Raw genomic sequence first — 24680 nt, forward strand, 5'->3', positions numbered from 1 at the left:
CAAGGGAGATCGAGATTACAATACGAAAACTACGAATCAGAGGTGGCAAAGATGCAAGCGGCTACAGCAAGGAGGATGCAGGCTTGGGTTGTGGATGTGGGTGGTGAGGACGAGAATAGAGGGGTGTCGTCTTCTATGAGACGACAACAGGAATGGACGACAACAAGAACCTCTCCCCACCCACCCCCTTTTCATTTCTTCCAACACATCCAGTTGGTAGATTGAGTAGCAGCAGCAGCAGCTTCAAGCCGCGCGGTGGCTGAGGTCTATTCTTCAATGGCATCATGGTCGACTAGGATATCACCCCGTGGATGCTCATGCATCGATAAAAAGAAGTAGCAGAACAAACCTTCACTTATATACACCCTTCCTACCCCCCCACGCTTCCCCTCATTTATCCCCCTTCCTTCTTCCCCCATATCACCCCCGCCCGATTAGCTACACCCCTACCACTCCATCATTCCATCACGCCTATCACATATAATAACCCAACCCACAATCACAAGTATTCGAACCAAGTATCGAAAACAATTGGACTCTCACATCCGTTTCTGAGACTAGTATTCCCATGTCTGTTATCCTTCAAAGCACCTCATTAATTCTAAACCAGTGATCCATAAGCCGATTCATGCCCATGAAAAGTTGAGACCGCGGTAGATATATTCGGGTAGGCCAAGTATTAGCCCCACGGCTTTGTCGCCTGTAGACTCCGCAAACTCAATCATTGCTCCCTCGCGGAGGTTCTTATCAGCCGCATGGCACAAAGTTATACACACCGGGGGGTGAGGGGGAAAGATGAAGAGAGGAATCTACGACGAGGCCAATATCAGCCGCATGGCAAAACGTTATACGAACCGCGACAGTGAGGGGGAGGGACGACAACAGCAATTCACGACAACAGGAATGACGACGACGACAAGAAGTTTCACTAACAAGAACCTCCCACCCCTCTCGACCCCCCAACCCCGACTCTACAGCCGTCCCAGCTCCAGCTTCCCCGTACCACGTCGTATGGCAAGCACGTAGGGAATGTAGCTCACTTATGATATTGAAAAATGTTATTTGAACACATCTGTGGTGATTTATAGGAAAGGCTATAACATTCGCAGTAGGGTAATGGTGGTTGCGTCTTGGATAGCATTTCCCCAGCCCCCCCCCCCGGCCCCTTGCTTACCATCCACGCTTTTGGAATCATATCACCCTCCCTCTCCCTTCATCCTCTCATCATCTAATAACCTAAACATGCTCAGACCCTATAATATCCTGCCCTCCCCGAAACCAATATCCTCACACCTCTTACCTTCCAAACCTTTCTCTGGCACGTAGTAGATTCATCTGCGTATTAGCGAGAAGTAAATCCCGATGGTGATATGTAGGGGGTAAGGGGTAAAGACAACGAGAAGGGCGGGGCAAAACGTCGCAGAAGGATACAAGATCATACCTCCTTTGAAGTAGAGCTTCTACAAATCATAATCTAGTACTGATGTCACCTTCTCGACGAGTAATTGCTGAGGTCTTCCTTGATGATGACAACAAGAATCGTCGACGACGACAAGAATCAACGACGACAAGAAGCTCCACCAACAAGATCCCCCACCACCACCAAGAGACCTCCTCTCCATCCACACCCTCAACACCCCCCTCAACCCCCCTTTCCCCCTGTACACCTACCACCCCTCTCCCCACACTATTTGAAGTCTGAACCATTCGTCTCCCACCGTACGAGATCCCAGTTATTCTTGCCCCCCCTGTCATCTTCTACAGCATGAATATTAGACGTACCTCTACCCGAGGATAAAATAAACAAGCAAGCTAGAGTTTGAAATCCAAGGAGGGCTTGGGGGGGGTTTGCATCGTAGTTAAGTACCGTCACAGCATCATGACGAACCGCATAAAAAAAAATCGCGCCTCAACCCCCAACCACCCACAGCCCCTTTTTTTTCGTTCGCTCCCCAATCACTCACTCACACAATACACACACAACACACGCACACAACACACACACACACCCAAGCACCTCACGACCCCACAACCAAGCCCATCACCAAGAATTCCCCATTTACATATATATACATATAACCCCCCAAACATGACGCCGTCCCCAGACTGGAATTCACATACGCGTCACCTTTCTACCTCCCACCTTCAAAACCAGCCCTCTCTGGAACGGGGTAAACGGTAAACGGTAATAGGATCTGTGTGTCCGAAGCAACGCGCACGGTGTGTGAGTGTTGAGGCGACAGGAAGGGACGACGAGAACAGCTCAACAAAACGACAGCAGGAATCGACGACAGCAGGAATTCGACGACGAGAACCACCAACACGACAACAACAGCATCCACGACGACGACAACAGCCTCCGCCCCCCACCCCCGCACCCCGCAATTACCTAGCTTCGTAGCCAGCAAGCGGCCCATCTCCAACCATGACTCGGAATCAGAGAAGTGCTATAACGCTTTCGTTGTGGACCGACTGATCTTGTTTCGAGCCCCCTATTTTTACTTTTGACAGGATCCTCCCTGCTGTAAGGGAACAGATGATATAGCGGCACATCCACACACGCGCACACTCCCTCCTCTCAGTAGAGCAGAGTTAGTTACCCGGCCTTTCCCATCTCCCGCCTTTCCTAATTCGTAAATCTCATTCCTAACCTGTCGGACACGGAGCATAGCATATATATGTCACACAATCATCAGATTAGCACCAGAAATGTGTATTAGAACAAGAATCTCATTTATATATACAAATATGTATTCCCCCCCCGCCCCTAAACCCCCTACTTTTGTCCCACACTCAATCCCCCCCTCTTCAACCCCGGGGCATCTCGTCAACCTCATATCAACACCAGCCCCCACTCCCATCATCTCATCTCATCCATCTCGTATCATATGTTGATCTTTATCTCGATCTTGGATCTTGTCTTAGTAATACACCTCCACCACCCATTTCTTCCCTAGGGTACGATCGCCGTAACCCCCCCATCCCCTACCACTTTCCCTCCTCTCTCTCATTCCCTCCTATTCCCATCGTCCCATCATCCCTCCAATCCCTCCCATCCTTCCCTCTCCACTCCACCCACCAAACTCAACCAACACAAAGCACATCAAAAACCGATGACAAAACACTATAAAACGAAAAAAAACAAAAACAAAAAAAAAGAACAGAAGAGAAAAGACACAATGAATACACAGAGAGAGAGCAGACATATAAACAAATAGAACTCCCCCTTCCTTCCCCCCCATTTTGTCCCCCCCCCCCCAACCAAGCCAGTAAGGTCCACCGGCATAAAAAGTTTCCAGTTCAACACCCATTATCGTAGCACGTGTCCACTTTCTCTCCCCTCTCTCCCCTCTATCCCCTCTCATCACCATCCATAAAGATCCCATCAGCTAGGACGAATCAAACGCTCGTCGTCCCACAGCCAGGGTCACACGGGAAGGGACATCTCAGGCCATCTCCCTACGAGAACCGCCTATCCCCCCCCCCCTGCGCCATAACCTGCTGCTGCTGTCCCCCACCCCCCTGCATCCCCCCCCCCGACATCCCCTGCCCCATCATACTCCCATACTGCACCCCCATCCCCTGCATCCCACCCTGCATCCCCGCTGGCATCCCCCCCCCTTGCATCCCCGCCGGCATCCCCGCCGGCATCCCCTGCCCCATCATCCCCGGCGGCGCCCCCCCTCCAAACTCAATACCCCCCAAATACCCACCCATAGCCTGGGATTGGGAGACGGGACAGTCCTTGTGTGCTAGGAGTCGGGTTTTGAGCTGGATGACTTCCTCGCGGAGGTTGGCGAGTTGGTTGGTGAGGGAGTCGTTTTCGGAGCTGAAGATTTCGACTTTTTGTTGGAGGTTGGCGAGCCATTGTTTCTTGCGCTGGCGGCATTTGAGGGCGGCGACACTAACGGCAAAAAAATTAGTTTTCTGTTCTATCGTTTTTTGATCTTTTCTTTCTTTCTGGCGGAAACGGGTTTGGGGAGAATGGTGGTTTGGTTGGGTGCAAAAGGGGATAAGACATACCGATTCCTCTCCAAGAAATTCTTCCTCTTCTCCTCATCCGTCATCTTCTTCCCATTCGCATTATACTCCTCCTGCTTAACATCCTCCTCCTCACTCGGCGGCTCCGGCTCCATATAATGCTGCGACGCCGCGCTACCACCGCCATGCTTCCCCTTCTTCGCCGGCGGCGCCTTACTCGCCACCGGCACCTCCTCCGCCTTCCTCCTCGCGCCCGCACCCTTCCTTCCCTTCCCCCTCGTCACCCTCGACGACGACCTATCCTCGCTATCCTCGCTCCCCTCGCTTACCCCGCCGCCGCCACGACTCCCATTCCTTAGCTCGCGCGGCTGCGACGCCCCGCCGCCGCTCGGGTGCGCGTGCACGGGCTGCTGGGGCGCCATTGCGTATTGTCCTGATGCGCCAGGGCCGACGGAGTTAGTCCGTGATTGGGAGGCGAGTAGGAAGAGCCCGTTCGCGGCGTCGTTGGCGTCGTGTTGGGCGAAGGGTTCGCGCTGCTGCTGCTGGAGTTGCTTTGCTGGTGTGGTGGCGGCGTGGTCGCCGTTTGTGACGTCGCGCTGGGGTTGGGATGTGATGTTTGATGGGGTCGCGGCCTCTGATTGCTTGCGGTGCGAGGCGGCGAGGGCGGAGCGGTGGAAGTCGACTGTTGGTGTCGCAGGGGTGGCGGCGGCGATCTGGTTGAAGATGGCTTGCGAGTTTGGGCTGGGGGTGGGGAACATGGTGCCCCCGCCGCCTGGGGTGAGGCCTGTTCGCAGGCTGGACTCGTTCGGGGTGAAGCCGCCGCGGAGGTGGTTGGTGTCGCCGAAGTAATCGCCGGTTGGGCCGGAGAGCATGGCGGGGGAGAGGGGGCCGGTGCGCAGCGAGGAGCTGCCCCAGGGGTAGGGGGTTGTGCCGCCGCCGGGGAGGAGGGAGGAGGGTGAGGTGATGGAGGCGACGGGTGGGAGCTTGGTGCCGCCGGGGGTTTGGGAGTCGCCTGCCGAGTTGGAGCCGCCGCCGCCTGCGAAGGAGTGTTCGAAGGGATTGGGTTCGAAGGAGAGGTGTGATGCCGCGGGTTGGTTCGGCGCGAAGTAGGTGTCGCTGTTGCTGTTGCTGTTGTTGTTATTGCTGGTGCCCGAGTTTGACGATGGGCGCGGTGGGGGAGGGAGGAGTGTCGGGTCGGTGGTTTCGGCGTCGCCGTCGACGTTGGTCGATGATGAGTCGGCGTTGTTGGGGATTGTCTCGTTGTCTGTTGAGTGATTGTGAGCATGTGAGTCTTTCATTTTTTTTGTCGCCCAAGACACAACCACAACGCGCCAGGGACGTCACAACGTCATTGACAGGGAAGGGAGAGAGGGGGAAAGAAGGGAAGGGGGGAGGAGAGGGGTGGCAGGTGCGTGTAGAGAATGACATACCCGTCTTTATTGGCGTGGTGTTGCTGGTGGTGGTTGTGGCAGGCTCAGTCGGCGACGGGATCTCCTTCTTCGCGGTGTCTGTGGGAGAATTCTCCATTGTGGGGGAGGGAAGGGGGAGGAAGGAGAGACTGTTCGCGCGCGTGATGGGGGGGGGGGGGGTGAAGCGACGATTGAGGCTATTGTGGTGTCTCTGGCGGACGTCGGTGACGGCAGTGACGTTGGTGGTGGTGGTTGGGGGTGATGGTGTGGTCGCGGGTGTGTTAAGGTGTGGGCTATGACGAGTGTTTTCTGCAGATGACAGGCGAAAGGTTTCGGAGGGAGGAGATGCGAGGGAGGCTTGGTTTTTGAAGTTTCGAGTCGGGATTAGTTTAGGGTAGTATGTATAAGCAGCTAGTTCATCTGGAGTGATAATTGCGTAGGGTGATTTTGAAGTCGAATTAGCTGAGAAATAGTATAGTTTGGGTTGATATTCTTTGGTGGTTGAATGAATTGTTTGTGGTTGTAGGACGGAAGTCGACGTGACGTCAGGTAGGATGTTTCTTTGGGGGGAGTTCGGTCTTGGGGGGGGATTAATCGGATTATGTGGTGGTAGGGCGGGTGGTAGGGACAGTAGACGAGGAAAGGGAAAATGGAAAAGGGAAAGAAAAAAAAACTGAGATGATTGGATGGAATTGGTGGATGGGGGGAGGGATTGGAGAGGTTTGGGGAGAAGGGATTGGAGGGATTGGAGGGATTAGAGGGAGTGGAGGAAAATGGGAGGATGAGATGGGATGGAGAGAAGGAAAAAGTGGGGATGGAATATGGGGGATGGGGGCAGGGTTACTTGGGGGTACTTGGGGTGTACTTAGATTGGGGGGGGAGGTGGATGGATAAATAGAGGTGGTGGTGGTAGAGGTGGTAAGAGGGAGAATAAGAGAGGTTGGTAGGGGAATAAGGGAGGGTAGTAGGGGGTGTGAGGAGGGAGTGTAAGGGGGGTGGTAGGAAGTGGGTAGAGGGAGTGGAGGTGGTGGTACTGTTAAGGTGGTTGTGGTGGTAGAGTTGGTAGTGGTTGTGGATGATTTGTAAGTTGTATTAGTGTAAGGAGGGTGTGGTGGTAGCTGGTGCGTTAGACAAAGAGTGTAGAGGGTGTAGAGGGTGTAGAGGGAGGAGATGCACAGTGTTGGTGGGTATGTTAATGGGTGTGTTAATAGGTGTGTTAATGGGTGGTAGTAAGAGAGGAGGTGGGTGTGGTAAGAAATGGTAAACAGTAGGAGGAGAGTGCTAAGAAATAGTAGGTTGGTACTAACAATAGTATGTCTCCTAGGGGGTGTACTAAGAGGAGTGTGACTAACAAGTAGGAGAGTGTGTGACGGGAAAGAAAGAGGGGAGAGAGGAGGAGAAGAGAGTGGTAGGAGACAAACAGGAAGGTTAGGGAGGGTGTTAGGGAGTAAGAACAACAAAACAGCACCCAAATCCCATCAGTGGATGGGATGCTACAAAACCGAGAGATTCACCCTGCGCTGGGCCAGTATAACCATCCAAGTCCCTCGAAGTACCATCCCCGTACCCACCACCCACCGTCTCCTCGCTCCTAGACCCAATTCCCGCCTCCTAACTGGTCAACACCTCGACTACTAACACTACAAAAGACACCCAGTGGATGCCAGCCAGAGGTACAACAGCGCACCCACCTCGATACCGCGGTTCCCACCACGCCAATGCCCACGATGCATGTAACAGTGCCGTTGTGCCGTGGTAGAGTTGTACCAGAGAGTTAGGAAAGAAGTGTTAGAAGAGTTGATCGAGTCAAGTCGAGTCTCGGCGGTGGGTGGGTGGGCGGTGGGTGGTAGTTAAAATGTGACTGCCGGGATGGATGCGGTGTAGACTAGACGGTAAGAAAAGTCACGTACACTCCCTAACAGCCCATCTATCATCCCCCCTAACAAAACGCCCTTCTTCCCCTTTTCCTTCCCTCTCCTAACCCTCACTAACAAAAACCCTCTCCTCCCCTTCTCCCGCTCACCCTGTCCCTGTCCCCTCCTCCTACTACTGCTCTACCACTCACTGCTCACCAAAAAACCGCTTTCCACACAATCTCTCGTGCCTATGACGAAACCACACATAAGTGGGTCTCTATCACGTTAACCCTCCTGTGATAGGTTGGGTGGATGGGAAGGGCGGCCCACTTTCCGACTACCGTAGTGCTGGTGTGTGGACACTTAGACTTTCTGTACTCTGCTAGTTGACTTGGGGGCACGAGAGCATGTACTGTGGTACGGAAGTGTACCGAGGGCGGATTCACGTTCAACGAGTCGCGTCTGATTTTCAGCGTTGGGGGATTGTTAATCCACGACGCGGACAAGGAGTGATAGGGATATAAGTATTATACAGTATTACACTTCATCTCCATCCCAATACACATATACAGTGTATACAGCATCTAGCATACTAACCCCCCCCCCTAGAAAAACCAAATCCATTTTTTCGCTTTGTCCCAACCACGAACAGCGTTGCGTCATCACTTCGTCATTTTCTCCGCCTGCCGCTATTCCATTTACGGCGCGTGCATATCACTAATCCTGTTATAGTTTAGTCTCCTTGTGGGGTACCCAATCATGTGTCTACTGGCATGCAAGGGGCGGGGCAGGGGATTGGTAAGCAGATATCGAGGAGCATGGCTGGTGGTTGGGACGGATTGGGGATGGGGAAAGGGGGGAGACGGATTCGGTGGTGGTTATGTGAGGGGTGATGAGACGGATTGGGGATAGGAAGGTAAGGATGGAAAAGGGATGGAAGACTATAGGAGATGGGGGAAGATGGTAGGAGTGATCGGGGGTAGAAGGGGAAAGTAGGTAGTGGGAGGTGAGGAATGAGGTAAGTCAGAAGAAACGTCACTGCCAAGTGTGACGATGTGCATAAGCTGAGGCGTCGGAGGGGAGAGGGGTATGTAAGGTACCCGTGGGAGGATGACGAGGTGAGGGGTTGATGGGTGATGGGTGAGGTGGATGACGATGTGAGGGGTGTTATGTGCTGTGAGGATGGATGGTGAGGATGATCAGGATGGTGAGGATGGATGGTAAGGATGATAGATGCTGAGGATGGTGGTTTTGTGAGGTGAGTATGGTAAGCATGGTGAGATAAGTGAAGGTAAGGTTTGCCATTCTGTTGTTTCTCAGATGACGTGTATGATGAGTTTTCGATGTCAGATGTGGTGAGTAGGTTGTGGTAAGTAGGTGTGAGATGAGATGTAAGTTTAGAGTTCTTCCATTTCAATGCTGAGGAGTACAATAGCCTTGCAAGATGAAAGCTGGTAATAGCTCGAGGTTGACATGTGTGAAGGTATTTCCATATTACCCCCCTACTTCAACGATGGCCATGATATATTTCCGATTCAGCTAAGATACGACGTCTCACCATCTACGCAGGATACGCCCCCCCATCCCCCCTCAAATCACTCCCCCCCGAATCCACCCCATCCCTCCCCCTTTTCACCACCTGTCCCCTCCCAAACAACCCCCTCTCCCACCCCCCCACAACCTGCACCTTATGTCCCAAGCCCCTCAACCCCTCCACCACCTTCTCATCAACCCCCTCCTCCACATAAACAGTAACATCCAACACCTCCCCCTCATCCGGCATCCCAGCCCCAATACACACCCTCGGCGCGTCGAGGGCTTGCTGGGGGTTAAACCCGAATGCGCGCATATTCAACAACACCTGGACGTGGCCTTGGGGTTGCATGAATCCCCCCATCACGCCGAGGACGCTGTGCAAGCTGTCATCACTCGCGTTAGTAGTCAAGGCAGGGATGATAGTATGATACGGCCTCTTCCCCGGCGCCAGCACATTCGGATGTTCCTTATCGAGACTAAAATTCGCCGCGCGATTCTGGAGAGTGAATCCGCATCCCTGGGGCACGATAGCGGAGCCGAAACCGGTGTAATTGCTATTAATAAAACTCGCTGCGTTACCCTCCGCGTCCGTGACGGCGAAGTAAACGGTGTCGCAGGAATTCAACGCCGGTGAGCCGCGCGTGGGCACTGGTGTCGCGCGCGCCGGGTCGAAGAGCGCAGCGCGCGTGGCGAGGTAGGAGGAGGAGAGCAACTCGGCGGTTGGGACGCGGACGGCGTTGGGGTCTGCGACGAACCAGGAAGCGTCGGAGAAGGCTATGCGGAGGGCTTCGATGATGGCGTGGAGGTAGGGTGCTGTGTTGTGGTCTTCTGGTTTGAAAGCTGGGATTGTGCCAGCGGCCTCCAAGGATTCGAGAATACCCAATGCCATTAAAGCGACGATACCCTGGCCGTTGGGAGGGTGTTCCCACAGCTTGACAGCGTGGGAGGCGTCTGCAGAAAAGGGTTTGCCGGCGTTCTGCCCGTTGAATGTTAGGGCGATGGGGGAGACGTGCTCGGTTCCCAAATTCGCATGATTCGACAAATCCTCCGCCGTAAGCCGTCCCCCGCGATCAGCAAGCACTTTAACAAGCGCCTCGCCCACGCGGCCGCTGTAGAACCCTGCCTTCCCTTCTGTAGCCAACGCGCGGAAAGTAGAGGATAAATTGGGGTTGTGGAAGAGTTCTCCTGGGCCGGGGGCGCGGTAGCCGTCAGGGGATGAGGAGTCGGATTTGAGGAGTTCGGCGTAGTTGGGGGAGGCGGCGCGGAGACTGGATTCCCCGCGTTGCCACTGCGAGGGGAGTTAGTTTGGGGGGTTTAAAGGGGGTTTTGGTGGAATGGAAAAGGGGGAGGGGACGTACAGAAGCAGCTGCGATTTCAGAAACAGGGAACCCCTTCTCTCCCAGCTCGATGGCGGGGGCGAGGATCTGTGATATAGAGAGCTTTCCGCTACCGAAACTCTCAACTGTGTCGACCCACCCTGCAGCAGCTCCGGGGACTGTGACTGCGTGCACGCTATCCAGGGGTATCGAGCCCTCCTGCCCCTCCTTGAGCCCGAGATCCTTGCGGATAGTTTCGAGCGAGCAGTTTGCGCCTGCGCGGCCAGAGCCGTTCATGGCGGAGACCTTCTTGGTTTTGGCGTCGTAGTAGAGACAGAACATGTCGCCGCCGATGCCGGTGCTGCAGGGTTCGGTCATGTTGAGTCCGGCGGCTGTGGGGGGTTAGATGGTGCTGGCTGGTGGGTTGGTGGGGGGGAGGGACATACCGACTGCTACTGCGGCATCCTGGGTTTATGTTAGTGATGTGTCTTGTGTGGGATGTTGGTTGACTTACAGCTGCGTTTCCGCCTTGTTGTAAGATCCTGAGACCGCATCTTGCTGCCAATGGTTGCGTGCAGGCGATGATTCCGTCGGTGCTGTGGACGACGCTCCTTCGGCTTGGGAATTGGGCGAATGCGGGGTTTGAGGAGGGTGGGATGGCTTCTGCGTTTAGAGCCATCTTGGGCAGTTGTAGGTGTCTATGATAGTAAGTGGCTTCTTAGTATTATCGATGAAGCTGTCTTGATTGCGCCAAGTTCGTGGTTGTATGCAGCCAGTAGATTCCAAGGACATATACGGAAAGCTTCACCTTTTGAAAGGAGATCTAAGAGTCAAACAGGTCCCGATATACTACACTACGGCGACGAACCCCCGAAGCCTAACAGCCACCCCGCCCGACCGTGATACGTGAAAGTGGGGGTATCTGGGATAAACAGTCCTGTCCGAAGGTGGGAAGCCGCTGTACCCGTGGGGCATATGCCATCATGCACGGCGGGGTAACATGTGGACGCCGAAACTCAAAAATCGGCTTCCTCTACCCCGGCCGAGGCTCGGAGGCGCGTCGGCATCCCCGTATCCCACGCCGATATAGCATAACATCACTTCAATCTCACAGAAAACTAGTTGTAACACATGCTACACCCGTCCCTGACCATCTGCCGAGATATAAACGTTGCCGCCAAGAACCCTCCCCCGATTTTTGTTCCACACAGAACCCCCAATCCATCGAATTCTGCCAGGGCGGTGATGGCACGGCCTATCATTTCTCCGCCAGGGCCCGAAACATTTTTGGCGCCGCGGGTTCGGAATAACCTCACGGCTTGGGGGTTGCACTTCGCGACGACCTAGATAATCCTCGCTGCGATTTAGGTATCCCAGCATGATTCGAAGTCCGTGGGTATGTCGCAGATGCATCACCGCACTCTCCAAGCCAGCTAGGCGGCAGCAGCAGCCTATCCGCTTCCAAAGCATAGGTACGACCGATCCAATCCCCCCCTCCCCGATGCGCAAGAGCACCCGCTAATCATCCCCAAGCTACGAGCAATGAATTCATCAGTCCCGCGCTCCTCACGCGCGCCCGATCCCTTACAAACGAATATGCCTCCCTAAGCGCCAAAACTAGCGATACCTTTGACAGCAAACTCGCCAAACGCATTGGGGAGCTGCAACCCATAGCCTCCTCCCTCGCCTCGCTCGATACAGCAACTAGCTCGCTCACGGAGCTGCACGCCCTCCTCTCCGACCGCAGCACCGATCCCGAGCTGCGTGAACTCGCGGAGGAAGACCTCATAGCTACGAAATCGGAAGTCGCGTCCTTATCCCAAAACCTCAAGACGGCGTTGACCCCGATACACCCCTTCGCCGCCCTGCCATGCCTCATCGAGATCAAACCTGGCGTGGGAGGCAGCGAAGCTAATCTTTTTGCTGGCGACCTGCTGCGCATGTACCGTGCCTACTGCGCGCGTCGCGGCTTTCAGTCGTCGTTGCTCAAGTACGAGACTACGGACGGTACAACGGGCGCGGAGTCCGAAGCGCCGATCCTGGAAGCGATTCTGGAGATTTCGGATGCAGGCGCATATGCGGAACTCCGATGCGAGTCCGGTGTACATCGCGTGCAGCGCGTCCCAGTGACTGAGGCGAAGGGGCGAACGCACACGAGTGCTGTGGGTGTGTTAGTACTTCCTAGCATCCCGACGACCGGGGGGGAGAAGTCGATAGGGGAGGCGGATCTTAATGATCCCGAGAGCGATTACTACGTCAACACCACGGATGTGCGTGTTGATGTTATGCGAGCTCGTGGTGCGGGGGGGCAGCACGTTAACACGACTGATTCTGCGGTTCGCCTGACGCATATACCCACGGGTACTGTGGTAGCGATGCAAGATTCGCGATCTCAACACAAGAACCGCGAGAAAGCGTGGAATATCCTGCGCGCGCGCCTGGCGCAGGCGAGGCGGGAGAAGCGGGAGGAGGAGGTCCAGAAGGTGAGGCAGGCGGCTGGGGGCGGGACGAAGTTGGGAAGGGGGGATAAAGTGAGGACGTACAATTGGGGACAGCAGCGGGTGACGGATCATCGGAGTGGTCTTAGTGTGTTTAATTTGGATGAGGTTATGGACGGGGGTGAGGAGCTGGAGAAGGTGATGCAGAGTGTAAGGACTTGGTTGGGGGAGAGGGATATTGAGGATTTGGTGTTGGAGGAGGAGGCGAAGGCGAAGGAGGCCGAGAAGGGGGGCGCGGGTGGGAAGGGGAAGGGGAAGAAGTAGGGGTGTAATGAATATTGTATGATATTGTAACACTACGACGATATAGAAAATCATAGAGAAGCATATACATGCCCGGGGCGATTAAAACAAGCGCTGAGCTCACCCTAAATATTTCGAGAGGAACTGTGGATGAGAACACTGTCTGCAGTAACTTTAGTTCAGGTAAATGCGTCCAGTCACTCAAGACTATAATCAATTGTAGGTAAGAAAATGACGGAGATACCGTGATATAGTCTATATTATCATGGTTTTGACACTGTAGGACCCCTGCCCACCATCTCCCCCCACAGCACCCAAAAGTCCTCATTCCTCCTCAACGAGCAGGGTAATATGAAGCCGCCCAAGTCGCAGCCACATAAATTATCTATCATCTAACAATCATATCATGGCGCGACGAAGCAGAGCAAAACTTAGCGGCCTGGTATCTGGGGATTAAATGTTTGGTCAGCATTGTGGTTTTCTCCGCACGATAAGCGTATTGGCGCCCCACACATCGACGAAATCGGTTTCTCGGGTCTCCCAAAAACTGTAGAATTGAGCGGGGTTACCGGGTACCCCAGATTTACCTCCGCACCAGCCTTGCACCACACCTACAGCGACGACAACGACGAGAACGACCGGAACGACTGCAACGGCGACAACGAGCCATACACATCACCAGTATCGTCACCGTCACGACAGCAAGCGCACCGCGAAACCCACGCAATCTTGGCCTCACTCAACCTTGACGGCGCCAACGGTGCCACCAACCCCAGTCATGACCGAACTCGACTGGATGCACTTTACTGCACCTCAGACTCGGCGCAAACGTGCAGAGCTAGTCTGTATTGCCTGTCATTCCAAGAAGACCAAATGTGATCTCCAAAATAGGACAAACCTTGGTCACCAAAACTGTACGACTTGTAGCACTCAAAATCGAGAATGTTGTGTTCGTCCAACTAGGCGCGAAAAGCGCCAAAAGGTGCCGGCCCGAATCACAGGTTCGACCTCGTTACAATGCCATAGCCGATAAGGATACTAACAATTCTTCAGAACCTTCACCTACTTCCAACGTCATGCAGACACCCGAGAGTATCCGACACGGTCACTCTATATCCCAGCAAGTTGAAACTTCAACTCATATCTCCAACCCCGAAATGGGAGCGCCAAATGGCCCCTCCCCTACAGCAATCAGCAATTCCGCAGCCAAACGATTTCAAGACTCAGTCCACCAACAACAGAACCAAGATCTACCAGGTCTCTCAGATGATTTCCACCAACAGCGGAACGATTCACTAGGTCATCAAGCCAACTTCCCAGCTGCCCCTCAGTCTCAAGCAAGCAACGAGCATACGGAGACTGGGGAGGCACACACGGGTGATGTAGACACCGGATTTCTACAAATATATGATCTTGAGCATCGACGGTTAGCTGAGAGTCACGCTCTTGTTTCAATATTAGAACAAAAGGAAGTCGCAGAGCCTCTGCAGCTGGATCTCCAGCAAAGCTTCATCGAAACTTACTTTGAATATTGCTATCCCTTTTGTCCCATATTATGCCGAGAAACTCTCCAGAACGACCTAACTCGGTCTCCTCTGCTCGCAAATGCACTTGCTGCTGCCGCGAGTAATATTCAACCTCCATTAATTCCGCACGAGGGTTCCGCTGCATACTACAAGACGGCTCGATCGCTGTTCTATAATGATGAGGAGGCCGACGGCATGACTTCTTTGAAAGCTATAGCATTATTCTATTGGTGGGCTCCTATCGGGACGACGATAGTTCATAGGCATTCGTCGTGGTGGTGGACGTCGGTTCTCATACGACATGCTCAACAGATGAATTTTCATCGCGAACGTAGTCTTGATCTCTATCGGGGGGATAATCTAGACTTTAGTCTGCGTCGCAGGATCTGGTGGACTGCTTTTGTGGGTACAAATCCATTCTATGACCTCACCGATACTAATAGTTTCAAGGCTCGAGAGCGCCTAACGGCATTATGCCAAAGTAAGCCCTGCATCATAGATCCAGACGACTGCAACATTTCAGAGCCAACACTTGCCGACTTTCCAAGCAACCCACAGGACCAGGCTAAGGGCGAGATCTTTATATATTGGGTCCGTCTATGTGCCATCATTGGTCGTGTAGCCAAGGTTCTCTTACGCTCTGCCGCCGATGAGTCGGCGCCATCACCCCCTTTCCCATTTCATCTACGGCAGGAGCTTATCGAATGGGTTCATTCTCTCCCTCCCCACCTCCAGCTTCCCATAAGCTCAGCGCGCACAGAGAACTTCAATCGGAACGTGCATCAATTGCACCTCCCATATCTCACAGTGATTACCATTCTACATCTCAAGCGATCAGCTCATTCTTTACCACAAGCTCTACCGCCGGCAATTATGGCGGCATCTTGCATCGCACGCATACTTCGGGATATATTATCGCGAGGCAGTGCACGATTTCTCATGGCTATTACGTGCTGGTACAGTGGAACGGCATTTATTGCTCTACTGCAAGCATGCCATGTCGATCACCTCTCCCGGGACGCTAATAGAGATCTAGACACTCTTGTGCAAACCGTCAAGCAGCTCCAAACAATGTGGGCATCAGCAAACGTCCTTGTTGATGGTTTCGATCGCCTCAGGAACCAGAGCAGCACCACTACTACCTCGGCCACTGCCGTTTATAAACCGAGGATGACAACGAATGACCATCCTCTCTCACCCGACAATGATCTCGGCACCCCCAGCGCGCCAAGAATATTATCAGCACAGGTTGATCAACAAGGCATGGGTATGCCAGACGACGATGATTTTGACTGGATGGCATTCTTTCCATTCGTGACGAGCGCAACCAACGGAATAGCGGAGAAGCTCCTCTCGGAACGAGCCAATGGAAGTGCCACGAGAGGATTTCCGTCGCCTAGTAATGAGTTATTTCACGAGAACATCATGATGCAGTATCAGGATCTTTTTGACCCGTTCTTGCAAAATTACTCGTGGGCTCCTGGACCTGAGTGATCTTCTAAAAGATTGCATATGACCCATGCGAAGCGAGAGGAACGATGAGTATTGTACTGATAATTGTAGCAATTGGGTGTTATGGTTATATACACAGGTGTTATAGGCCTTGACTATAGGTCTTTTGCAAAGTCTCTAGACAGATGCCAAGGAATTACGAGCAGACGCTCATCATATATATGGCGATGCCCACTTCAACGATGCTTTTTATAATGAATCGCGAGCTGAAGTATTTGGCGAATGGGTTGATATTATAATTCAATAGCTTCTAAAATAAAGCTTAACTACCAATTGCCCTTTAACTCATACTAAATTATTGATTATTGAAAATACTCAAAACCAGCCTCCTAGCTACTACAGTTCCTTACTTTCTGTCCGTTTCCCAACAATATATGTCGCTTACAGAATGTATCTGAACTGAGGATTCTAAATCACGAAAGTTAGCAAACAATCTCTAAATTCCACAATCTCAGCACTTACCTTCATATCCGTCAGGTCATCCTCATAAGCATGCTCAAATCCTTCCATGATACCAGACTTGTCGCGTTTGCGATTATCCAAAATACATACTAATCGGTACGCGGCAATAAATCCAGCAGCAACGATTGCCGTAATGACAACAGCGACGAACCCAGGAACATAGCGAGGTGCGTCCACTGGCTTGAATAGCAAGGGGCCAACAAAGTTACCTAGCAGAAGCGTTAGTATGCACTTATAAAGCTAGAATCGGAAAGGTATCTTACCCAAGCAGTACCCGATGTATAAACCGGATGACGCGATGGACCTCTTCGTATAACCAGCAATATTAGCGATTTGGAGGCCCATGACAACAGCATATCCTCCTCCGGTTGCTGGCAGGATGTAAACAGCAAATAACAATGCTCCGGTTTGGGTTCGGGGCAGAAGCCATAACAACAACGCTCCGGTAGTCGTGATGCACTGGCAAACGATGATGATGTAGGTTCGAACGCCTGCGAATTTCATTGCCAGGAACGGCGCAACCAGCTGAATAGTTCCTGCGAAGGCTCCAGCGGGTGTCATGAGAAGTAGGGAGTTCAGGGTGCTGAATCCAAAGCCGTTGATGATGATTGGCATGAAGGTCGAGATGAGGCCGTTGGCAATCATCATGAGGAATGCGGTTGAGATCATAATCCAGAACTTGAGATCAAGGAGTAATTCGGTGATCTGGTTCTTCTTCAGATGCATGTTTCGTACGCCGGAGTTGTTGCTGCGCAGACGCGAAATGGCGATGAAGCGTTGTCTTTCGTCGAAGATGGTTGTTCGGATTGGGTCGGGTGGGAGCACGAACCAGATGGCAACTCCCCATAAGGTTGTTATGGCTCCGGCAAAGAGATACATATACTTCCAAGATGAGAGAGGTCCGCTGGTGATCTGTCCGAATCCGTAGTTGATGAGAGGAGAGAAGATGGACACGTAGCCAGTGCAACTGTACCAAATTCTGAAGGACTGTCAGTGATCCGTACGGGTTGTCTTTGGAGGAACATGACTACTCACCCCATTCTAAAGGCTTGCTCGTTCTTCTTGTACCAACTTCCCTTTAGAAATAGTTAGAACAGCGTGTAGTGGAGGACGAGTTGTTCCGAATACTTACAACAATAAGCATGAAGAGAGGACTGATGCCAGACTCGAGCAAACCGAGGAAGAAGCGCTGTGCATATAGTCCCTGGTAGTTGGTGCAAGCAACAGTAAGGATGAGACAGATACCCCATAGCACCACAAGGATGGATGCCACACGTTCGACAGGATATCTTTGAGCCAAGATCATGGTTGGGTAAGCCCCAACGATGTAACCAAGATAGAAAATAGCTGCTGAGAAGGAGTAGCGATTGCCCGTCTTCAGGCCCAAGTCATCCCTGAGTCCGAAAATAGCCTATCCAAGTCAGTCTCTCGTCAATGACTCGACGTTAAAAGCAGAAACTCACAGCTTGACTGAGCATTGCCTTGTCGTAGTACTGTAAACAGTATGTCATGCAGAGCACTGGCATCAGCTTCCAATCGATGATTCTTCGCACCCGCTTCTCCTCCTGATCAGTCCACGTCTGGTCACCATCATACTTTTGAAGAACTTTCAATGCTTCATCGAAATGCACAGTATCGGTTGTTGGTGCAGTCTTGAGATCTTCCATCTCAACGTTTGAAGGAGTGGTGACACCTTCTGTCTGGATGACCTGAGGCTTCTCCGAAGTGCTGCTCATAGTGACTGATCGAAAAAATTATTGCACTCTTGGGTGTCAAGAGGTAGGATGTGTTGGATGCCGATCCAGAGCTTTGATAAACGACCTGGGTAAAGGAGGATCAGATATAAATACTCATGCAAAGGGGCTCTAGCAACCTCCTAGTCACATTTCCCCAGACCAAGACTACGGGATAGACTATGGGGTATGGAGTATAGCTACGGGGAAAGCTACGTGATGCATACTCTGGAATTGAAAATGCTAGGGGGCGAGGCCGGGTTGCGTGGGCTTTGTTTCTTGGAGCGGCACAATGCGCTAGTTCAAATGTGGATTGCCGGTCCCTGGGCCTCTAAGAAGTGCGGGGAAAGCATCTCCACATTCTTGGGGTGTTTACCCCGCTCAGATATCCCGCTCCGAAATATCGGAAATATTGAAATAAGACGCTTGTGGCGCATTCAACACAACAACACAATAATATACGCAACTATGGAGAAGAAATCGCCAATTGTTCAGCTCCCCGCTGGCGAGGAAACTGTAACTGTCAAACTGATCAATGCCGTCAATTTTGGACCAGCAGTCCTGAACAGGTTCATGGCACCACCTGTGCCTAGCGTGACAACACACAAGACACACTCGCCTTCACTATGCTTTCTTATCGAGCATGGCTCTGGCCGTAAATTGGTCTGGGATCTAGGAATCCGAAAGGATTTTAACAATTATGCTCCGACCATTGCGAATTACATACCAACGACAAACTACAACATTCAGGTCAAGGTGAATGTCATCGATATCCTGGAAGAGAACGGCATACGCGGCAATGAAATCGAGGCCGTCATTTGGAGGTAGGTTCACTGCCCCTACTGTCGCCATCTTGAAAGCTGACTCTGTTTGAAGTCACTGGCATTGGGACCACATTGGCGACCCGTCTACTTTCCCACCCACTACTGACCTCGTAGTTGGGGCGGGGTTCAAAGAAGCTATGCTTCCAGGTGCCCCAGCAAATCCCGAATCGCCCATACGTGAGAGTGATTACGCGTACGTTTTAATTCCTCGCCATGGCTACAATGCAATGTGTTAACGGCTTCGTGTTAGTGGTCGTACCCTCCGTGAGATTTCATTTGACGGCCCGAACTCTCTTCGGATTGGCCGCTTCCCAGCTTTTGATTATTTCGGCGATGGCTCTTTCTACCTCCTAGATAGCCCCGGACACGCCGTCGGCCATCTCTGTGGACTTGCACGAACAACCACTGGCCCCGATACTTTTATACTCCTAGGTGGTGACGTCTGTCACTATCCTGGGATATTTAGACCTTCCGAGCATCTACCAGTACCCGAATCAATCTCGCCGCATCCTTGCAATCCACAAAGCGACCTCCCATTCTGTCCTGGTAGCGCTTTTGACGATCTTCAAAAATCAAGAGGTAGGAAACCTACAGATACTCTCTACGATATAACCTATGGGCTTGATATACCGCTTGCAACTACTACAGTTGGGCATCTGCAAGACCTTGACTGCAACGAGAACGTCTTTGTTATCATTGCTCATGACGGATCAGTACGAGATGGTGTTGATCATTTCCCCAAGAGTTTAAATGCATGGAAGGAGAAGGGATGGGGCAATATGCTGAAGTGGGCATTCTTTAGAGATCTGGAACCTTATTGGAAAACGGTGGGATTGGCCTAGCTATAGTGTAACCAGAGTTTATACCATTCGCAATATCACATAAATTATTTTTGCCTTTGCAGTGCTCAATGAAATGACCATTGTGATCGGCTTCACAAATGGCCCTCTGGATGCAAATCTCGCCCCAATTTCCAACACACACAAGCTAACACGTCATATTCAAGTTTCGACACAGTCCAGGTCTAGCGTTTCCCATTCATTGACATGCACGTGGCAGCCATGCAATCCAAAAAAAAAAAAATGCCGGTCTAAAAGAAAACTACCGAATTAGCACATTACGCTATTGTGGTACCGATGTACGGCCGGAATTTGGTGCTAATTGAAATATTGAGTCCGGCGGGCTGGTGGGGATGTCTGACTTTCCATGCCGACGGCAATCCGAATTTGGACTGCCACTAGGGTTTCTGACGGCGATCCGAATCCGGATTGCCGTACGCATGGAAAGTCTCCCAGCCACACCCCAACCACTACCCCGCGATTTGACCCCGCAAAGTACTGATCGTCGTCCCCCTCAATCTCAATCCCTAATCCTTCTATCTTTTACGCTGCCGCATATCCGATGAATATTCAGTGTATATTATTCTGTCATTGATAAAACAGTCACACATTGCCCTCAATAATTCCCCTAATTCTCTGTTTTATTCCACAGAAAGTTTCGCATCTAATATCCCAATTTTTATTTTACACTTATAACTATGCCTCAACTAGCCAAATACAGCTACACTGGCCCGGTGGACCACACCGTGGTGCCCGACAAGTCGAAGATGAAGGGGAAGTCGGTAATTGTTACAGGCGGCGCCAACGGAATCGGCGAGGCGTGCGTACGTGCCTTCGTTGCTGCTGGTGCCTTCGTCACATTTGGAGACCTTAGCGAGAGGGGCAAAGAGATTGAGAAGGAGCTCAATGCTGACGGAGATCGTGTGGCTTTTGTCAAGTGCGATATCCGTAGCTGGGACGAGCAGAAGACGCTCTTCGAGACGGCCGTGAGCAAGAGCCCAAATCACAGTGTAGACGTTGTATTGGCGAATGCTGGAATCAGCAGGAGCTCAGGAGATAGTTTATGGAACCTTGATGGTACGAGTTTTTGCCCCATCGTATCTAAATGCTGTTTATTAAGGCCAATTTGCTAAAATGTAATCTAGACCTCAAAGGAGAGCCAACAAAGCCTGATCTCAACATTGTCAAGGTCAACATTGACGGCACTCTGTACACCTGGAAACTTGCGACATATTACTTTAGAAGACAACCCGATAACGAAGACCGTGACAGATGCTTCATAATGACTGGAAGCATGGTGGCTTGGATTGATTCTCCAGTAAGCCTCCCCCCGACCCCGCCTCCCACAGCCCATCCCCCGCAAAACAAACTGCAGCTCGCTCCCAACCGATTCAGAATGTCTATTAGCTCTGAACATGAAAGGCTAACTTGTCAAATAGGGAAACTGGGAATACACAGCAACGAAGTATGCTCTAAGAGGATTCATGAGAACTGCTCGTCGTAACTCGTGGGAGCAAGGCATCAGGATCAACTATGTTGCACCCTGCTGGATCAAGAGCGCTATCCGAACTGCCGAGTATGAGAGCTGGCTCATTGACAACGGCATCAAATTTGGTGAAACCGAGGATTGCGCCGGTGCCATGATGAGGATTGCATGTGACAGGACAGTGAATGGTAAGTTTTTGATATGTTCATGCCCACGGTGAAAAACTCTCTCTAATATGATGCAATTTAATAGGCCGTTCATTCATGATTACACCACGGTCATATGTAAAGGAAGGATTCAAGGACACCGACAAGGAGGATTATACTGAGGAGGAGCCCTACTTCAAGCAGAACCAAGAGACGCAGCTGAGAATTATTGAGGATCAATGGCTTGAAGGATATAAAGTAAGAGTTTACAAAGCATAGTTGAAAATGGATCTCGCTGACAGAGACGAGGCTCAAGGAAGAAACAAGAAATAAGGGGCGATGGCTGTATATAGTTCCCCCCATATATACTATGATAGTTTACTTATACCATGAAATACATCTTCATATTTATTCACATCTCAACTCTGAAAGCCTTCCAAAGCAAGTAATATTTTCATGACAAACGCCACAGCTATTTTGAAGTGATAAACCGCGAAGAATCGAACTATACGAAAAGAACCTCAGCGGAGCCTTTATAATCATTCGAAGTCTAGTGTTTTATTTTTCCGTTGGTATCAAAGTTGCCTCTTGTGGGGCCGTTGAAAGGGCTTCGAGGTTGAAGAAGGCTGGGTCAGACATTCTTATTGACCCAACTTCCGTGAAATCAGAATTATTTGATTTGGTCTATCGGCGTCAGTACCTGTCATGTCCAATACTTGGATATAGTGAAGTGCAGGAATCACGGCAGTATAGGTAGAAGATTATATCTAAAATTGGTATAACTGAATATCTAAACATGCAAAGAGAACAATCTAGCTACTAAAACAATGCCCCTCTACTTCTTTTCCGAGGCAGTATCTTTAAGCTCTTCCGCCTTCTCGACGTACCAAGCCAAATCGCTGTTTGGATCCGACTCAAATTCGGTGAACCCGTTACCCATAAACCTGAAGTTATTCGCGGTATTGTATACAATGTTGAAGTCCTCAGCACGGATGTCGCGAATTAACCGGTTGAAGAGTTGTGCACTGCCACCAAACAGTGCTGTAACCCGGCCGTCAACACGTCCCCTCTTATACCAACTCGTGCAGCCACCGGTCCAAACCAAAGTCTTGTGAATCTCATCGGCATACTTAACAAGGGCATGAACAACCTCCTTCTTGGGCTCAATGTACTTGATGTCCTCAGTAGCAATCTTCTTGATCCACTTCACAAAGTAATCACCAGTCCAGTTCAACGATTCCACGAGAGAGCCATGGCCACCGAGACTGTTGGGGCCGGTCATCATCAAGTAGTTTGGGAAGTCCGGTGCGGCGACAGAGAGGTAGGACTCTGGATCTTCCGCCCAGCGTTCGGCAAGGTTGACACTGTTCTTTCCAATCAGCGGGAAGCGTGGGCGATAGGAGACGTCGAAACCGGTTGCACAGATGACAACATCGCACTCGTATGTCTTGCCATCAGCGGTGTGAACTGCCTTCTCACTGATACTGGTGATGGGGCTGTTTGTGATATCGCAGTTTGGCTTGGTGAATGACTCGAGGTATCCTGGGCCTGGCGTGATACGGCGACAACCCAGCTCCCACTTGGGGATAAGAATTTCGCATAACCTTGGGTCGTGCTTGAGCTTTTCTGACATCTGCTTCGTAGCAACCTCCATGGTCTTTTTATTATTCTCGCCCTTGATGAAGAGAGCAAAGGACTTGTTTGTGCGGGTAATTATGCCCTTGCGGTATTGGTGATGATAATCAGGGTCGCGGAAGCGTTCCTTCTCCTCTTCTGTGAATTGCGGATTGGGATCGGCTGTCTCTCTACCAAGATGCGCCGATGGCGGCGCACGGTAGTAGACCCAGGCCGGGCCACGAACAAAGTTCATAACGTCTGTTCCTGCCAACTTAGCCATCTGTGGAACAATCTGAATACCAGACGATCCGTTGCCAATTACTGCAATGCGCTTGTTGGAATAGTCGTAGTCATGGTCCCATGCAGCAGAGTGTGTTACATGGCCCTTGAAGTCACTTAGACCAGAAACCTTCGGCCATGCTTCTTTGCTGTGTTTTATCGTTAGTAACTGAAATATGTAAAGTGTGAGGATCCGAAATTATACGTACACAAGAACACCTTGGCCGGATATCAAAATATCACAGAACTCTTCCCTAACCTCACCCTTATGTTCAACAGTAAGCTTCCACTTCCCCAGGTCGTCCTGCCACACTGCGCTTGTGACACTGGTATTTAGCTTGATATCGCGATCAAGGTTCCACTTCTTGACGGTTCTCTTGATATAAGCTTGGATGTCTCCACCGCTAGCATAGAATCGATCCCAGTCTGGGTTGGGATCAAATGGAAATGCCTGCAAGAGTTGTTAGATGGCGTTTTGGCACGTGCTCAAGGGTGAAACTTACGTAGATGTGCGCTGGCACGTCACACTGGACACCAGGGTAGTTATTGACGAGCCATGTTCCTCCAATGTCGCTACGAGCCTCATAAATGGTGTTTTCGATGATGTCTTGCATCTCCGGAAACCTGTGCTGGAATTTATGGGCCATGATCAGTCCGGAAAATCCGGCTCCAATAGTTATGACTTTCAGCTTCCTTGAAGTGTAGGCATACTGCTGGCTCAGGGAAAACGGATCTGTCACATCGCCATTTGCGTGGGCGGTGATGGGAGAACCATTTGTGTGAGCAATGGCGGGGGAAATTCCATTCCCATTCACCGCAGGTGCCTTAGTTTTCAAAGAATCGCCATTGAGATGAGGAATAGATGGCACTTCGCCATCAATCCGAACAGGAGGCTGTACGACGACGGTCATGCTGATAATCGAAAAATGTTTGTTTGATTTTGAGTTATTGTTGATGCGCGGGGTAAAAGATAAGATACGAGACAACCAGTCTTTATAAGTAAGCTTTTCACTCCTTTACCAAACCCTCCAAGGTTGTAGCTAGGGGGTTATTCTCCACATGCTACAGAATAATTGATTGAGACTTGCTAGAGTACAGTGGGGCGGCATTGGGGCTTTGGAGCATCGCGGCTTTCCCAAAGCGGAGAGTTGGCATTATGGGGTAGGAAATGGACTGGAGTGCAGCTAGAGATGAAGCGGTTGTTAGGCTCGAAGCCGAATACTTGGTAAGTTACTGTTGTTACTCGCAGGCGTGGTCAGGAGAGAGGCGTCCATTGAGTCGAGTGGTGGGGATATTCGGCATGGACAATTATGGTAAGGCGGCAGAATATGGGGGCTAACCGTAAACGTAATGCCGACAACAACCAAACTGAAGGCTGTCACGGCAACTCCAACGGATATGTCGGCCGAGAGCTCAA

The 24680-nt window shown here is 51.4% G+C and overlaps 8 protein-coding genes across 8 annotated transcripts; 4 read left to right on the forward strand and 4 right to left on the reverse strand.

Annotated features, from left to right (window-relative positions):
- Positions 1–3251: 3251 nt before the first annotated feature.
- Positions 3252–6022, reverse strand: VE01_09344 (uncharacterized protein). Its single transcript, XM_018278758.2, has 3 exons — positions 5412–6022; positions 4024–5245; positions 3252–3904 (listed from the first exon to the last, which is right to left on the reverse strand). Exons 1-3 carry the CDS (start codon positions 5506–5508, stop codon positions 3460–3462), a joined length of 1764 nt encoding a protein of 587 aa, XP_018125547.1. The 5' UTR covers positions 5509–6022; the 3' UTR covers positions 3252–3459.
- Positions 6023–8807: 2785 nt separating this feature from the next.
- Positions 8808–11290, reverse strand: VE01_09345 (uncharacterized protein; the record flags this gene model as incomplete). Its single annotated transcript, XM_018278759.2, has 4 exons — positions 10613–11290; positions 10545–10563; positions 10141–10490; positions 8808–10070 (listed from the first exon to the last, which is right to left on the reverse strand). The coding sequence occupies exons 1-4, from the start codon at positions 10775–10777 to the stop codon at positions 8808–8810; spliced, it is 1797 nt and encodes a 598-aa protein (XP_018125546.1). The 5' UTR covers positions 10778–11290.
- On the forward strand, positions 11215–12918 carry VE01_09346 (uncharacterized protein). The gene is made up of 2 exons (XM_018278760.2): positions 11215–11570; positions 11632–12918. Exons 1-2 carry the CDS (start codon positions 11477–11479, stop codon positions 12858–12860), a joined length of 1323 nt encoding a protein of 440 aa, XP_018125519.1. The 5' UTR covers positions 11215–11476; the 3' UTR covers positions 12861–12918.
- A 515-nt stretch (positions 12919–13433) lies between these two features.
- VE01_09347 (uncharacterized protein) lies at positions 13434–16209 on the forward strand. The gene is made up of 3 exons (XM_059464056.1): positions 13434–13840; positions 13893–14767; positions 14816–16209. The coding sequence occupies exons 1-3, from the start codon at positions 13618–13620 to the stop codon at positions 15857–15859; spliced, it is 2142 nt and encodes a 713-aa protein (XP_059319261.1). The 5' UTR covers positions 13434–13617; the 3' UTR covers positions 15860–16209.
- On the reverse strand, positions 16155–18294 carry VE01_09348 (uncharacterized protein). The gene is made up of 6 exons (XM_018278762.2): positions 17803–18294; positions 17472–17750; positions 17375–17415; positions 16603–17318; positions 16340–16548; positions 16155–16285 (listed from the first exon to the last, which is right to left on the reverse strand). Exons 1-6 carry the CDS (start codon positions 18073–18075, stop codon positions 16259–16261), a joined length of 1545 nt encoding a protein of 514 aa, XP_018125525.1. The 5' UTR covers positions 18076–18294; the 3' UTR covers positions 16155–16258.
- Positions 18295–18513: 219 nt separating this feature from the next.
- Positions 18514–19778, forward strand: VE01_09349 (uncharacterized protein). The gene is made up of 3 exons (XM_018278763.2): positions 18514–18896; positions 18949–19089; positions 19147–19778. The coding sequence occupies exons 1-3, from the start codon at positions 18541–18543 to the stop codon at positions 19736–19738; spliced, it is 1089 nt and encodes a 362-aa protein (XP_018125520.1). The 5' UTR covers positions 18514–18540; the 3' UTR covers positions 19739–19778.
- Positions 19779–20241: 463 nt separating this feature from the next.
- On the forward strand, positions 20242–21755 carry VE01_09350 (uncharacterized protein). The gene is made up of 4 exons (XM_059464057.1): positions 20242–20812; positions 20881–21053; positions 21175–21409; positions 21474–21755. The coding sequence occupies exons 1-4, from the start codon at positions 20434–20436 to the stop codon at positions 21644–21646; spliced, it is 960 nt and encodes a 319-aa protein (XP_059319259.1). The 5' UTR covers positions 20242–20433; the 3' UTR covers positions 21647–21755.
- A 392-nt stretch (positions 21756–22147) lies between these two features.
- VE01_09351 (uncharacterized protein) lies at positions 22148–24530 on the reverse strand. Its single transcript, XM_018278765.2, has 3 exons — positions 23767–24530; positions 23473–23714; positions 22148–23412 (listed from the first exon to the last, which is right to left on the reverse strand). The coding sequence occupies exons 1-3, from the start codon at positions 24172–24174 to the stop codon at positions 22203–22205; spliced, it is 1860 nt and encodes a 619-aa protein (XP_018125523.1). The 5' UTR covers positions 24175–24530; the 3' UTR covers positions 22148–22202.
- Between the last annotated feature and the right edge of the window lie 150 nt (positions 24531–24680).

Source organism: Pseudogymnoascus verrucosus (genome assembly GCF_001662655.1).
Source record: "Pseudogymnoascus verrucosus strain UAMH 10579 unplaced genomic scaffold scaffold_75, whole genome shotgun sequence".
Classification (NCBI taxonomy): domain Eukaryota; kingdom Fungi; phylum Ascomycota; class Leotiomycetes; order Thelebolales; family Thelebolaceae; genus Pseudogymnoascus; species Pseudogymnoascus verrucosus.

What these genes read in the sequence shown, in the direction of transcription:
- VE01_09349 (XM_018278763.2), top strand. Translation starts at nt 18,541, where the DNA reads ATGGAGAAGAAATCGCCAATTGTTCAGCTCCCCGCTGGCGAGGAAACT. An exon ending in ATCGAGGCCGTCATTTGGAG is followed by an intron (nt 18,897 to 18,948) that starts GTAGGTTCACTG and finishes CTCTGTTTGAAG; the next exon opens with TCACTGGCATTGGGACCACA. An exon ending in ATACGTGAGAGTGATTACGC is followed by an intron (nt 19,090 to 19,146) that starts GTACGTTTTAAT and finishes GCTTCGTGTTAG; the next exon opens with TGGTCGTACCCTCCGTGAGA.
- VE01_09348 (XM_018278762.2), bottom strand. Translation starts at nt 18,075, where the DNA reads ATGAGCAGCACTTCGGAGAAGCCTCAGGTCATCCAGACAGAAGGTGTC. An exon ending in ATACATCGGGTACTGCTTGG is followed by an intron (nt 16,549 to 16,602) that starts GTAAGATACCTT and finishes CGCTTCTGCTAG; the next exon opens with GTAACTTTGTTGGCCCCTTG. An exon ending in ATGACCTGACGGATATGAAG is followed by an intron (nt 16,286 to 16,339) that starts GTAAGTGCTGAG and finishes TTCGTGATTTAG; the next exon opens with AATCCTCAGTTCAGATACAT.
- VE01_09350 (XM_059464057.1), top strand. Translation starts at nt 20,434, where the DNA reads ATGCCTCAACTAGCCAAATACAGCTACACTGGCCCGGTGGACCACACC. An exon ending in TGGCTTGGATTGATTCTCCA is followed by an intron (nt 21,054 to 21,174) that starts GTAAGCCTCCCC and finishes CTTGTCAAATAG; the next exon opens with GGAAACTGGGAATACACAGC. An exon ending in ATGTGACAGGACAGTGAATG is followed by an intron (nt 21,410 to 21,473) that starts GTAAGTTTTTGA and finishes GCAATTTAATAG; the next exon opens with GCCGTTCATTCATGATTACA.
- VE01_09346 (XM_018278760.2), top strand. Translation starts at nt 11,477, where the DNA reads ATGATTCGAAGTCCGTGGGTATGTCGCAGATGCATCACCGCACTCTCC. An exon ending in TATCCGCTTCCAAAGCATAG is followed by an intron (nt 11,571 to 11,631) that starts GTACGACCGATC and finishes ATCATCCCCAAG; the next exon opens with CTACGAGCAATGAATTCATC.
- VE01_09347 (XM_059464056.1), top strand. Translation starts at nt 13,618, where the DNA reads ATGACCGAACTCGACTGGATGCACTTTACTGCACCTCAGACTCGGCGC. An exon ending in GGTGCCGGCCCGAATCACAG is followed by an intron (nt 13,841 to 13,892) that starts GTTCGACCTCGT and finishes ACAATTCTTCAG; the next exon opens with AACCTTCACCTACTTCCAAC. An exon ending in GGATCTGGTGGACTGCTTTT is followed by an intron (nt 14,768 to 14,815) that starts GTGGGTACAAAT and finishes AATAGTTTCAAG; the next exon opens with GCTCGAGAGCGCCTAACGGC.
- VE01_09344 (XM_018278758.2), bottom strand. Translation starts at nt 5,508, where the DNA reads ATGGAGAATTCTCCCACAGACACCGCGAAGAAGGAGATCCCGTCGCCG. An exon ending in CACCACGCCAATAAAGACGG is followed by an intron (nt 5,246 to 5,411) that starts GTATGTCATTCT and finishes ATCACTCAACAG; the next exon opens with ACAACGAGACAATCCCCAAC. An exon ending in AATTTCTTGGAGAGGAATCG is followed by an intron (nt 3,905 to 4,023) that starts GTATGTCTTATC and finishes TTTTGCCGTTAG; the next exon opens with TGTCGCCGCCCTCAAATGCC.
- VE01_09351 (XM_018278765.2), bottom strand. Translation starts at nt 24,174, where the DNA reads ATGACCGTCGTCGTACAGCCTCCTGTTCGGATTGATGGCGAAGTGCCA. An exon ending in ACGTGCCAGCGCACATCTAC is followed by an intron (nt 23,715 to 23,766) that starts GTAAGTTTCACC and finishes CAACTCTTGCAG; the next exon opens with GCATTTCCATTTGATCCCAA. An exon ending in TCCGGCCAAGGTGTTCTTGT is followed by an intron (nt 23,413 to 23,472) that starts GTACGTATAATT and finishes GATAAAACACAG; the next exon opens with CAAAGAAGCATGGCCGAAGG.